The 12,099-nt window shown below is 33.9% G+C and overlaps 2 protein-coding genes and 1 long non-coding RNA gene across 3 annotated transcripts; 2 read left to right on the top strand and 1 right to left on the bottom strand.

Moving 5' to 3' along the window:
* Positions 1–2,393: 2,393 nt before the first annotated feature.
* Positions 2,394–5,180, top strand: LOC145005647 (2-alkenal reductase (NADP(+)-dependent)-like). Its single transcript, XM_078964761.1, has 5 exons — positions 2,394–2,890; positions 3,230–3,404; positions 3,684–3,850; positions 4,505–4,587; positions 4,665–5,180. Exons 1-5 carry the CDS (start codon positions 2,675–2,677, stop codon positions 5,041–5,043), a joined length of 1,020 nt encoding a protein of 339 aa, XP_078820887.1. The 5' UTR covers positions 2,394–2,674; the 3' UTR covers positions 5,044–5,180.
* A 191-nt stretch (positions 5,181–5,371) lies between these two features.
* On the top strand, positions 5,372–6,251 carry LOC145004987 (uncharacterized). The gene is made up of 2 exons (XR_013662475.1): positions 5,372–5,658; positions 5,736–6,251. It is a non-coding gene; the product is annotated as an uncharacterized LOC145004987 (long non-coding RNA).
* A 177-nt stretch (positions 6,252–6,428) lies between these two features.
* On the bottom strand, positions 6,429–9,067 carry LOC145004986 (protein SUPPRESSOR OF GENE SILENCING 3-like). The gene is made up of 6 exons (XM_078964017.1): positions 8,955–9,067; positions 7,877–8,581; positions 7,507–7,804; positions 7,020–7,264; positions 6,760–6,872; positions 6,429–6,690 (listed from the first exon to the last, which is right to left on the bottom strand). Exons 2-6 carry the CDS (start codon positions 8,579–8,581, stop codon positions 6,633–6,635), a joined length of 1,419 nt encoding a protein of 472 aa, XP_078820143.1. The 5' UTR covers positions 8,955–9,067; the 3' UTR covers positions 6,429–6,632.
* Between the last annotated feature and the right edge of the window lie 3,032 nt (positions 9,068–12,099).

Here is a 12,099-nt window from a genome sequence, read left to right as displayed (position 1 = left end):
CAAAAATGGTCCTGTGGTATGCATTTTTTTGGGGTTTTAGTTCAAATCATAACTTTTTTGGATTGCTGGTCATTTTGGCCATGTTTGTACGTAGATTTGGTCCCTCGTAAAATTGAATTGACTATAATACCCTTATGTTTTTTTTATTTTTTTTCTATTTAATTTAAATGAAAAAGAAAATAAATAATTAATTTGGTCCTCTCTCTCTCTCTCTCTCTCTCTGAAAACCCACCAACGATCCAAACATCGTTCGTTATCCATTTAAACATCAGATTCTAGCAACTTGGATTAACCCACAAAAATAAAGATCTTCACCAACTTTCACTATGAACACGCATACATATACTAGATCGAGGTGAAGAAGACCCATTTCAGTGACTATCAAGAAGTCCCTCTCCCTTCCCTCTGTTGGTGAACCTCCTCCTTCTCTAAAATCAATTTCAACACCTGGTTCAATCTTCCAACCACAATCCTCATCAATAATCCCCTATCTGTTTATTTAAATTCCAAGCCACTAGAAGGGCATCCAAGACTTTCTTCTCACACGTTCAAAGACCTAAATCCTCACCTCCACCTCCAGCAAACTGAAGTGGGTAAGGTTTTCTGTCAAGATGGCTCTAGTTTGTCGATTTCTATGTTCGATTTGGTTGATTTCTTTGTCCAATTTCACCTGGATTTTCATTGATTTCATCTGGATTGCATTGATTTTAGTGGTAGATGGGTTATATCGGGCTTTCTGATTTTGTGTGTATGGAGATAGAGATGGATGAAGGTGCTGGTGGGTGGTGTGATTTTGGATCTTGTGATTTTTGGAACATCGTTCGATCATCCTTCATCAGCCAAACCAAACTTCAACTCACTCCATCGATGGAGAAACACAGGTCACTAATGTATTTTTCATCGCTGAGTTGAATCAGATGCAGATTCCCCTCCATCTTCGACTATATAAACGAAGGTGATGGTGGCGGAGTGGGGAGGCGTTGAATATTGTCGGATTCTTATGTGTAGGGGTTTCCAGCGAGAGGAGGGACGAGAGGAACACATTTCTGATTGGAGGCCAAATTTATTTTGTCTGTGGAGGTGGAAGACGAATTGAGAGAGAGGGCCCATATCTTTATTTAATATACAAAAATACTTATACGAAAAAAGAAAATGGAAAATAAATCTAACAAGGGTAATTTAGTCATTTCAATTTTACGAGGGACCAAATATGCGTACAAACATGGCCAAAAGGACCACAAAGCCAAAAAAAGTCGGGGTTTGGACTACAACTCCAAAAAAATGCATACCACAGGGACCATTTTTGCAATTTTGTCTTATTTTTATGGGATGGTCACTCCAAAATCGAAACATCAATTAATGTAGATTTAGCCACTCGAGAGTTAACTGTCCATCCAAAAAATCTATCAACTCTTACATGTCTCTAAAAGTCTTGGGCATTTTCGTTCTTTTAGGTATTTGTTCCTTTTTTTATTTAAATTCCTAGGCTTATCTCACCCTTATCGTTTTTCCTTCTCCAAATGGCTGAACCTAGTTCTCGACAACAACTTCACTCAGCATTTCTGACCACCTAGTACCAAGGAAAACGCCTCTAACTCATAACAAATCTACCTAAATGTTCAAAATCAACTCAACAACTCAAATACAAAACCAAGATCCAATGTGCAACTCAAATCCAAAACCAAAATTGAACCTTTGATTTGTAGATATATGTAGAGCCAAGATTGTGTTTCCAAAAGAGTCATTGTGAAGAAGAGAGGAACTCCAACATATATAGTCATTTATAAGTCTGTGTCGCAGCGATGTGGGATATACTATCACTTCGGTTTAATGATGATAGACATGCATGTGCTGAGCGATGAGGGTATGGAACTTCAACTCTGATACCATATAAATATATAAGACCGTGTCACACCGATGTGAGACATATACTAACACGATTCACATCCAAAATTTAACCTGCAGCTTGAACTCAAATCCAAACCCAAAAACCTTGATGCAAAAAACCGAAGATACAACCTTAAATGTAAAATCCCCAAATATAATCACAAAAAAATCAATTAACAAGAAGAAAAAATAAAGCAACAAAGAAATGGCGAAAATACATCGACTTTTAGAGACATATAAGAAGTAATGTATGTTTTGGATAAACAGTTAGATCAAGAGACAAATTTGTATTAAAATTTTAGTTGTAGATGATCATACAAAAAAATAATAATAAATAAATAAAACTCAAACTACAATTTCTGATAAATCATGTCGACCAATTTTACAATTTACTCGTAAACAAATAAAATTGAACTCACTACCACATACCATCTCCTTTATTCCATTCTTCACATTCACTTTACATACTTGAAAGAAAAAGAATAAAAAAATCAAAGAAGTCAAAAAACGACTCCTTCTTTACACTCACTAAAGGAGCAAAACACTTTAATCCATTGACAAAAGAACCCCAAAAACAAAGGAAAGGGGTTTCATTGGGATCCTTTCAACTTTCATTATCCCTTTGATCTGGTTCCTGGTTTCTATAAGCTCCGCCTTCACCTGTTTATCGATGATTCAATCGGAGATGAAATATAACAGCAACACCCATAACGCATCGAAGTGCTAGTATAGTATACTGATTCCGTTTCCTGATTTTCTCTACTTTCAAGCATTCTAACGCTCGTTAATGGAGGTCATAAACAGATATGTCGCCATAAAGGCCCAAATCGATGGCGTACCAAAAGAGAGCGATTTCGAACTGAAGAACCAAAAGTTTTCGCTATCGATTAAGCGTGGATCCAAAGACATCATCATCAAGAACCTTTATGTATCAATTGATCCGTATCACGTCAACCAAATGAAGACCACCGGTACTTTAGGTAGAACCATCGTTCCTGGAGAGGTTAGATCTCAACTCAGTAATCAATCAGCTTTTTTTTTTTTTCTAAAATAACTTCCCTTATAATACCTCATAAATCAGATATTCACAAAATTGACCACATTATTCAAATTAGTTACATATGATGATATGAATAGTTTATTTGGTTATAAATGTTTATAATTTATAAAATCATTGTAACAAAAAATGTAACACAAATGTTTAAACTTTTTTTTGGACAAATCGATGTATGTTATTTGTGTGTGTATATATATATATATATATATATATATATATATATATATATATATATATATATATATATATATATATATATATATATATATAATGTTTTTGTTTCAGGTGATTAGTAGTTATGGTGTGGGAAAAGTAATAGCTTCGGGGAATCCTAGATTCGCAAAAGGTGATTACGTTGTGGGCAATATAAGTTGGGGAGAGTATTCCATATCAAAGGGCTTTTTTCTAAGAAAATTGGATCCGATGGGTTTACCATTATCATACCATATTGGGGTTTTAGGTAATTTCATTTTTAATCAATCTAGTTTTGATCCCGTTTTAATGAATAAGTCGATTTTGGATTATATTGTATTTAGTATTTACAGATTTTGAAAAGAGTAAAATTATTTGTTTTTAGCAAAATTAAGAATGATAAAACTCGCATTTAAGTATTCAAATGAATTTAGAGTTTTTGAAAAGGGTAAAATTCGGGTTTTAATGTTTATTCTATAAGACTTGATAGAAAACAAAAAACATAAACATAAATATGGTTTTATTGTATATTAAATGTGAAATACAGGGCTTAGTGGGCTGAGTGCTTATGTGGGATTCTTTGATATTTGTAAGCCCAAGAGGGGTGAAAACGTATTTGTTTCGGCGGCTTCTGGATCCATTGGGAATTTGGTGGGCCAATATGCAAAACTTTTAGGTTGTTATGTTGTGGGCTGTGCCGGTAGCCCAGAAAAGGTTTTTTTTTTGTTCTATTAATTCATTTATTTTAAACTTTGGGGTGTTTTTTTATTAAGTTAATCACTTAATCTTAAACATGGTTTTTTTTATTCAATCCAGACAAAATAACTTAATGGGTTAAGCTAGAAAAATTGGCTGATTTATTAAGATACCAACTATTTAACTACTTGCCCTTGATGAATATTGTGAAAACTATTTGTTGGAATGTAAGGGTAAAATTGTTGTTTTTTGTTTTTTTTTTCTCATATTGGTAAGATGAATGTTTGGATAAAGTGTTATATACGTAAGGTCCATTTCTTTTTTAAAAATAAATAAATTGTCTGTATAATGATCATTTTACCTTTAGATTCAAAAATACAAAATTTTACAATATTCATCACTTTTAATATGAAAGAAGTTAAAAGGAAAAAAGAAGGGAAATAGATAAAGGATTGGTGTTTAACTCATTAAGTTCATTAAGTCATAAAGAAACAAACCCTAATTCAGACGAGTTATTCGGTATACATTAGGAAAGAACACTAGACATCATTATCATTTTACCTGTAGAGAATCTAATAGAAAAAGAAAACAAGAAATAGCCCCTTTGTCCCATCTATTATATGTTTTGTGTCATTAGATTCTTGTAATTATATTCTAATATGTCACATTTAGGTTCAATTGATTAAAGAAAAGCTTGGTTTTGATGAAGCCTTCAACTATAAAGAAGAAACTGATTTAAATTTAGCTCTCCAAAGGTATTTGACATTACCGAAATCTTGAGTTATTGGAAAAAAAAAGACACATGTTTAATAAAAATATATTTTTATTCTAGGTATTTCCCTAATGGGATAGACATATACTTCGATAACGTGGGAGCTGAGATGCTAGAGGCAGCAATATCAAACATGAACTTGTATGGTAGGGTTGCAGTCTGTGGAGCCATTTCAGAATATACAGACAGTAAAAAACACGTAAAACTAGATATGTTAAGCATTATATACAGAAGAATCACAATTCAAGGATTCATAACTCCTGATTACATGAATTTGTTTCCCGAGTTTGTTTCCAAAACCGTTGATTACATTCGCGCTGGAAAAATACATGTGCTTGAAGATGTTATGATTGGTATAGAGAGTGTTCCTTCGGCTTTTGTTGGAGTGTTTCATGGGAATAATGTCGGGAAAAGAATAGTTAAGATTTCCGATGATTAAGGATAGAAACATAAGTTATTTCTTATTACCAAATCCAATCGTCAAGATGTTTTGTCATAAATTGTTTCATGTGACACTTGTTGTATGTTGATAAAGAGATGATTTGTATTGGTGTTTACTATTAAGATCTTTTTCAACTAGATTTTTTTTTTATTTACTTCTACCTATATAACTATTTCTAAGAAGTTGACAACAAGAAGACTACCCAAACCATTGAATCAAGATGGAGTTTGACTCAACTAGCTTGACGCCCTATCTATCCCTTCATAAAAATGCGAATGCAAATATTAACTTTTACAAATAAAAGGCAATAATGAAGTAAACTCATTAAGTTCATTAAGTCATAAAGAAACAAACCCTAATTCAGACGAGTTATTCGGTATACATTAGGAAAGAACACTAGACATCATTATCATTTTACCTGTAGAGAATCTAATAGAAAAAGAAAACAAGAAATAGCCCCTTTGTCCCATCTATTATATGTTTTGTGTCATTAGATTCTTGTAATTATATTCTAATATGTCACATTTAGGTTCAATTGATTAAAGAAAAGCTTGGTTTTGATGAAGCCTTCAACTATAAAGAAGAAACTGATTTAAATTTAGCTCTCCAAAGGTATTTGACATTACCGAAATCTTGAGTTATCGGAAAAAAAAAGACACATGTTTAATAAAAATATATTTTTATTCTAGGTATTTCCCTAATGGGATAGACATATACTTCGATAACGTGGGAGCTGAGATGCTAGAGGCAGCAATATCAAACATGAACTTGTATGGTAGGGTTGCAGTCTGTGGAGCCATTTCAGAATATACAGACAGTAAAAAACACGTAAAACTAGATATGTTAAGCATTATATACAGAAGAATCACAATTCAAGGATTCATAACTCCTGATTACATGAATTTGTTTCCCGAGTTTGTTTCCAAAACCGTTGATTACATTCGCGCTGGAAAAATACATGTGCTTGAAGATGTTATGATTGGTATAGAGAGTGTTCCTTCGGCTTTTGTTGGAGTGTTTCATGGGAATAATGTCGGGAAAAGAATAGTTAAGATTTCCGATGATTAAGGATAGAAACATAAGTTATTTCTTATTACCAAATCCAATCGTCAAGATGTTTTGTCATAAATTGTTTCATGTGACACTTGTTGTATGTTGATAAAGAGATGATTTGTATTGGTGTTTACTATTAAGATCTTTTTCAACTAGATTTTTTTTTTATTTACTTCTACCTATATAACTATTTCTAAGAAGTTGACAACAAGAAGACTACCCAAACCATTGAATCAAGATGGAGTTTGACTCAACTAGCTTGACGCCCTATCTATCCCTTCATAAAAATGCGAATGCAAATATTAACTTTTACAAATAAAAGGCAATAATGAAGTAAACAAGACACATAAACCTAATGGGGTCAAAGTTTTACATATTAAACCTTGAAATCAAAATACTTACATAACCACCTCCACAAAACTATAACCATTAGAAGGTTTAAAACGACACTAAATAGTTTTTTTAAAACATTAATTAGGACCTAGTAGTGCTAATCAACTAGCTTTACTCTTTTCATTTCCATCATCTCTTCTTCATGCAATTTCATCAACTTTTCCCTTCATTTCTTTTGAACTTTCAACCTTCTCCTTCCTATACATGTTTAAGAAAATCAATTACACAAGATAAATATGAAATTACCAAACTACCATTAACAAATACCTTTCATCTACACAAGATTTCTCAATCCTCTTGCTTTCTTCCTTTTTGTATGCATTTCGTGCATCTTGAATCACTTTCAATTGGTCCTTAAAGAACTTTTCTTGAAAGTCCATCTAATAAAAAAAATACAATTACATGAAAATGTAACCAATTAGCTTTGTGGGTGTATTTTAGTTCTCTATTTCTTTTTGACTTAATAGACTTAATACAGAAAGAACAACTTAAATGAGGCTTTCTCATTAAAGCCCTAACTTTTTTACCTCTTCTTTGTTTTGTTCATGGTAAAGTTGTGTTCTTTCTCTCACAATGCGGCTTTCTTCTTCAAGTTTTTTCAGCTTTTGAGACACTATCCAGAAGCTTTCTTCAAGTGCTTTTAAACTTATCTCTTGTTTAGCTACTTTTTTCTTATACCAATGCAACTGTTGGCTATCCTCATTCATTTGTTTTAACCTTTTCACAACCTTCTCTTGATATGAAACCAACTCAAACTTCATCTTTAATTTTGCTAAATAAACACATTCCAAAACTCAAAATCATGATATTGCACTAAAACTAACACCCCTTTTCTTGTTTGTTACAAAAGACAATATTTCTCATGATCAGGATGAGGAGGGAATTTATGTCTTTTGCACAGACAAGAGATCAAAAGTTACTACATGTCTCTCCCACCTTTTGAGGTTATTGACATCAAAAAGTTGCAATTTTTATAAGTCCAAGAGAAAGAAAAAAGTGTATGTAGTTGCATACCATGTGAGTATTGGTTAAAGATTTCCAAGTCTTCTTTTGTAGCCATGAAACCGTATAATTGCCTCTTATTACCCTCAAGATGGAAAACATTTGGGTAATGATCCCACGCATCTCTACCTAAACCTTCACTTTCAAACTCCTTGCTTAAACGCTCAGCCTCAAGATACCCAACTGCTGATGTGTCAAATATCAACACACTCATCCCTCTATGCCCTTCAGGCCCAAATGAGCTTCGGGCTCTCACAGCTTCATATGAATCAAAGTAACTAAGAAGCTCTTGAGTTCCGATTCCAATCCACTGAAACTCACATTCATTTTCACAATCAAAAACTTAAAAGAAAGAAATAAGGGTCTAAGATATAAGACATACCTTTTCATTTTCATCTTGTTGAAGCTGTGTATTCATGACAATCACCATTGGAGGCCAGACAATTTCATGATCTTTAACATCTTTATCAAGTCCTTTCCATTTTCCATAAGACTCGCCACTTTGAATCACCATAGCCCCTCTTCTACAAAGTTCTTCATCCAAAAGTTTAGCAAGATCTCTATGAAGCTTTGGCCTTCGTGTCCCTTTGGTTTTGATATGTGTGAGAAATGATTTCATACCTCGATACCACTTTATAGAACAAGGGCCATTCTGACAAGCTGGACAATGCCATTGTCTAACTGGCTCGTTGATTTGCTGAGGTGTCAGATCATCTAGAGTTCCAAAGAATTCAGAAAACCATGGGTTCTTTTTACGGGTGTCATGGCTCTCTTGACTGTCATCTGAATCATAATCATCACTTAAAAGTTCATCTTCAGATACATAATTGTAATCCCCAGAAATTTGATTGTTAGCTGATTCATCAGTTTTCTTGGTATCAGGTTGAACCCATGAACGCCAACCACCTCCATCTCCATTTTTGTTTCCCAAAAAGAGGTCCCAACTGTTGTCTTGGTTGGAATTCAGGCTCATATCTACAAAACCCTGGTTCAATTGGTCAACGTCAGAGTTAGGAGAGACAGCCATGGTTGTACCCTTCTGTGAAGACTCATTGCTGTCGCCTCTACTGCCTCCGCTGGTAGTCATCTGCATGCATTCAGATTTCGTGTTCATTTTCTCAATCTTTAAAGGCTGATTACTTTGCTTATGCGACGAAGTTACAGAATTATTGCGGAACAAATTAGTAAAATAAAGCATAAATTGGTAAAACCCTAAATTAAGACCGATAAATTAAGTAAAACAGGCAACAGACAACGAAAAATTGTTTCGGGAACATCATAAATACATTTATAGATAAAGAATAAGGTTCTAGCTCTTTCGATTTGGAGGTTTTTGTTTCATGAATGTAAAACCCTACAGGGGTTTTGAGTGTGTAAAAACACATACATTGAAGCGACACATGAAGAAACAACGTTGAAATGCAACGATCGATAGACATATTGAGGAATCAGAAGATTACCTGAAGGAGATATCCGTAGCTCGACGGGAAACGACGGAGGAGAAAACACGATCACCGTGTGGAATAACAGTGTGAGCCGAAACAAAAAAGGGGAGTGTTGAATAGTGTGTCTGTTACAACTTACAAGGGGACTATGAAGAGTAAATTACACCAATGATCCCCATGGTTTGGGGTAATTTGCACGTTTGATCCCTAATTTATTTTTTTAACTCGGAAGGACCCTACAGTTTGTTTTTGTTACGTGCTTAGTCCCTACAATTTGTTTTTGTTACACATTTGGTCTCTATCTTACCTAAAACGACTATTATTTAAATAAGAAAAAATGGTGGGGTAGGTAAGATAAGGTGAGTGGGGTGGGGTTGGGGTGTGTTTACTTAAATAAATTAAAATATCAAAGGAAAAATAGTATCTTTAGGTAAGACAGGGACCAAGTGCGTAACAAAAACAAACAGTAGGGACCTTCTGAGTTAAAAAAATAAGTTAGGAACCAAACACGCAAATTACCATAAACCATAGGGACCATCCGTGTAATTTACTCGAATATGAATTATGAAATGACTAAAACCGTAAAACTAAAACCACGATTCTGAGCTCTATTGAAATGACTAGAATACCCATAAGTTGTGTGTCAATTATAATTTTGCCATATGTTCCTTGAAATTATTATTATTATTATTTTAGTTCGGAATGTAAATGAAATGAACACATATATATACGGTAATTTTCGGAACAAATTACACGGATGGTCCTTTAGCTTTCTAGTTTTTCTTTCATATGGTCCCTACGAAACTTTTTTTCCTGAGATGGTCCCTACGGAGTAAACTTTGCACACAAAAAGTCCTTATAACTAACTTTGTTAAAAGATCATGTTAAGTATATGTGAAAAGATGAAAATGCCCTTTGTTTTTATTTTTTATATTTATTTTAATATGTTGTTAAATTGAAATAAAAATAGGGCCTTCTCTCTCTCTCTCTCTCTATATATCACTCCTTTGTCTACCTTCACTTGTCTCCCCTTTCCATTTTAATTCACCACCGGCCAAGGAAAAGGCTGCCAACCACCGGAACTACCCCTTCCATCCTCTTTTTGTCGCAATCCAACTCCACAAACACTCCCTACAGCTGTTGTTATCCCCCTTGATCTTCGAAGCCCTACCAGAAGGCTTGGTTGTCGGAAAAATGAACCAGAAGAAAGGAGGTGATTGCCTCAGATCTGGCCCCCTCCACCTCCTTCTCCAGTCGAGTAGCATCACCCCAAACACCCTATGTTTCTATTTTGCTCGATCCCCGCCTCCCCTTCTCCTTGCATGATATTGTCTAATAAAGAAAGAATAACCGATGAGGGAGCTGCCGGAGCAGCCCCTTGCTAGCACTGCCATCGATGTGAAAACCACCAATTCACCTTTCCCTCTGCCTACGCTGATCGACAAAAGCACCAACGACCATTCCTTCCATTTTCTCGTCGGCTCCTTGACCCTTCGATCCAGCTGCTTCATTTTCTCCTCGATTGGTAGTCGCCGGCGACAAGAAAAGAACCACAAAGGGTCGTCGGAGGTCTGCTGCTCCTCCTCGCGATTTGCTTGACCACCGGAGCTTCTCAATCGTCGCTTTCCATTCGCGTTTCTTTTTCTATATCTCCGATCAGACTAAACGAGGAGCATTTCCCCAACATTTGTGGTGTCGGACCTCTAGTGGATCTACAATTGATGTGTGAGCTAAGGAGAGAGAGAGAGAGAGAGAGAGAGAGAGAGAGAGAGAAAAAAGGGGGGGCATTTGTGTACAAAAAACAAAGGGTATTTTCATCATTTACAATTATTTAACAGAATCCATTAACACAGTTAGTCATAAGGGCCTTTTACGTGCAAGGTTTGCTCCGTAATGACCATCTCAGGGAAAAAAGTTTCGTAGGGACCATATCAGGGAAAAACTATAAAGCTAAAGGACCATTCGTGTAATTTGTTCTAATTTTTATTATATTTATGATTTTGAGAACCCATTTTTTCTTTTTTTTGTCAATTTTTATTATATTTATGATTTTGAGAACCCATTTTTTCTTTTTTGTCCTAGGTTCGTTATATCTTTGGACCGATCCTGAGTGAACGTTCACCGAACTGTTTATGAACTGTTCGACGGAAAGTTCTTTTATTTAATAAATGAACGAATATTAACAATTGTCATGTTTGTTTAATTATGTTCGTGAATGTTGGTTTATGTTGTTCGTTTATATGTTATGTTCATATATGTTTAATTGTGTTTGATTACATTAATATATTATATGTTCATTTATGTTTGTTTATCGTTTTCATTGTTTATACTTTATATTCATTAAATGTGTTCATGAACATAAACGAGCGAACATGAATAATTTAATTTGTTAAACGAATAAACATGAACAAGAAAACTTGTTCATTTATCTGTTGGTATTCGTTCGTTTATTCGGCTAACTTATGAACGAATACGAACAAAACAAGATTATAATAAAAGATAAATTCAAAACATTGATTTTTGTTATTATTAAAAACGTCAAAAATTACAATAAATAAATAAATAAATAAAAATAAAAAAATAATTTCTTGCATCATGGTAAATACGGCAAGACCAAGCGAAATTGTCAAAAAGACATTGTTTTGTAATGGCTAAAAAATTATCAAAGCAACATCATTTTGCTATTCATGGGTGAAATTTTTTGATTTGGCCTTAAGCATTGAGACATTTAGCTTTTGATCAACAAACACAAAAATAACTACCAAGATTCTTATTTACATGGATAATAGTAAAAGGGTAGTTTTCGTTTTTTTCTCATTTTATTTATTTATATATTTATTTTCTATAAGCTCTTTTTTTTTTTTTTTTAATTTACCAAAGACTTTTACAAAATTACATGAAATAAAATTACAAGGCAAAACTAGATACAAGCTACATAAGTACATAACTAACAAAAACGAGACCTAACAAAGCTAAACTATTAAGCTAAGCAAAAACTAACTTGAGATCAAGACCGGATTGTGTCTAGATCATAAAGCATGATAGTATGGAATGCAAAAGCCAAATATAAAAGATCTCAAAATAGCAAAGTTTTATTTCTTGTTCTTTCTTTGGAAGACTGTATGCTTAGTAAGTAATATGCTTGTGAGGGACGGTAAGA

This window comes from Lactuca saligna, chromosome 7, assembly GCF_052625555.1.
Source record: "Lactuca saligna cultivar CGN05327 chromosome 7, ASM5262555v1, whole genome shotgun sequence".
Lineage (NCBI taxonomy): Eukaryota > Viridiplantae > Streptophyta > Magnoliopsida > Asterales > Asteraceae > Lactuca > Lactuca saligna.
This window is presented reverse-complemented; position numbering and strand designations above follow the sequence as displayed.

Bases quoted from the DNA above. Each gene is read 5' to 3' on its own strand.
- LOC145005647 (XM_078964761.1), top strand. From the start codon at position 2,675: ATGGAGGTCATAAACAGATATGTCGCCATAAAGGCCCAAATCGATGGC. The intron at 2,891-3,229 runs GTTAGATCTCAA...TTTTTGTTTCAG, and splicing joins GAACCATCGTTCCTGGAGAG to GTGATTAGTAGTTATGGTGT. The intron at 3,405-3,683 runs GTAATTTCATTT...TGTGAAATACAG, and splicing joins ATACCATATTGGGGTTTTAG to GGCTTAGTGGGCTGAGTGCT.
- LOC145004986 (XM_078964017.1), bottom strand. From the start codon at position 8,581: ATGACTACCAGCGGAGGCAGTAGAGGCGACAGCAATGAGTCTTCACAG. The intron at 7,805-7,876 runs GTATGTCTTATA...TGTGAGTTTCAG, and splicing joins AACAAGATGAAAATGAAAAG to TGGATTGGAATCGGAACTCA. The intron at 6,873-7,019 runs GTAAAAAAGTTA...TTTTTTTATTAG, and splicing joins ATGAACAAAACAAAGAAGAG to ATGGACTTTCAAGAAAAGTT.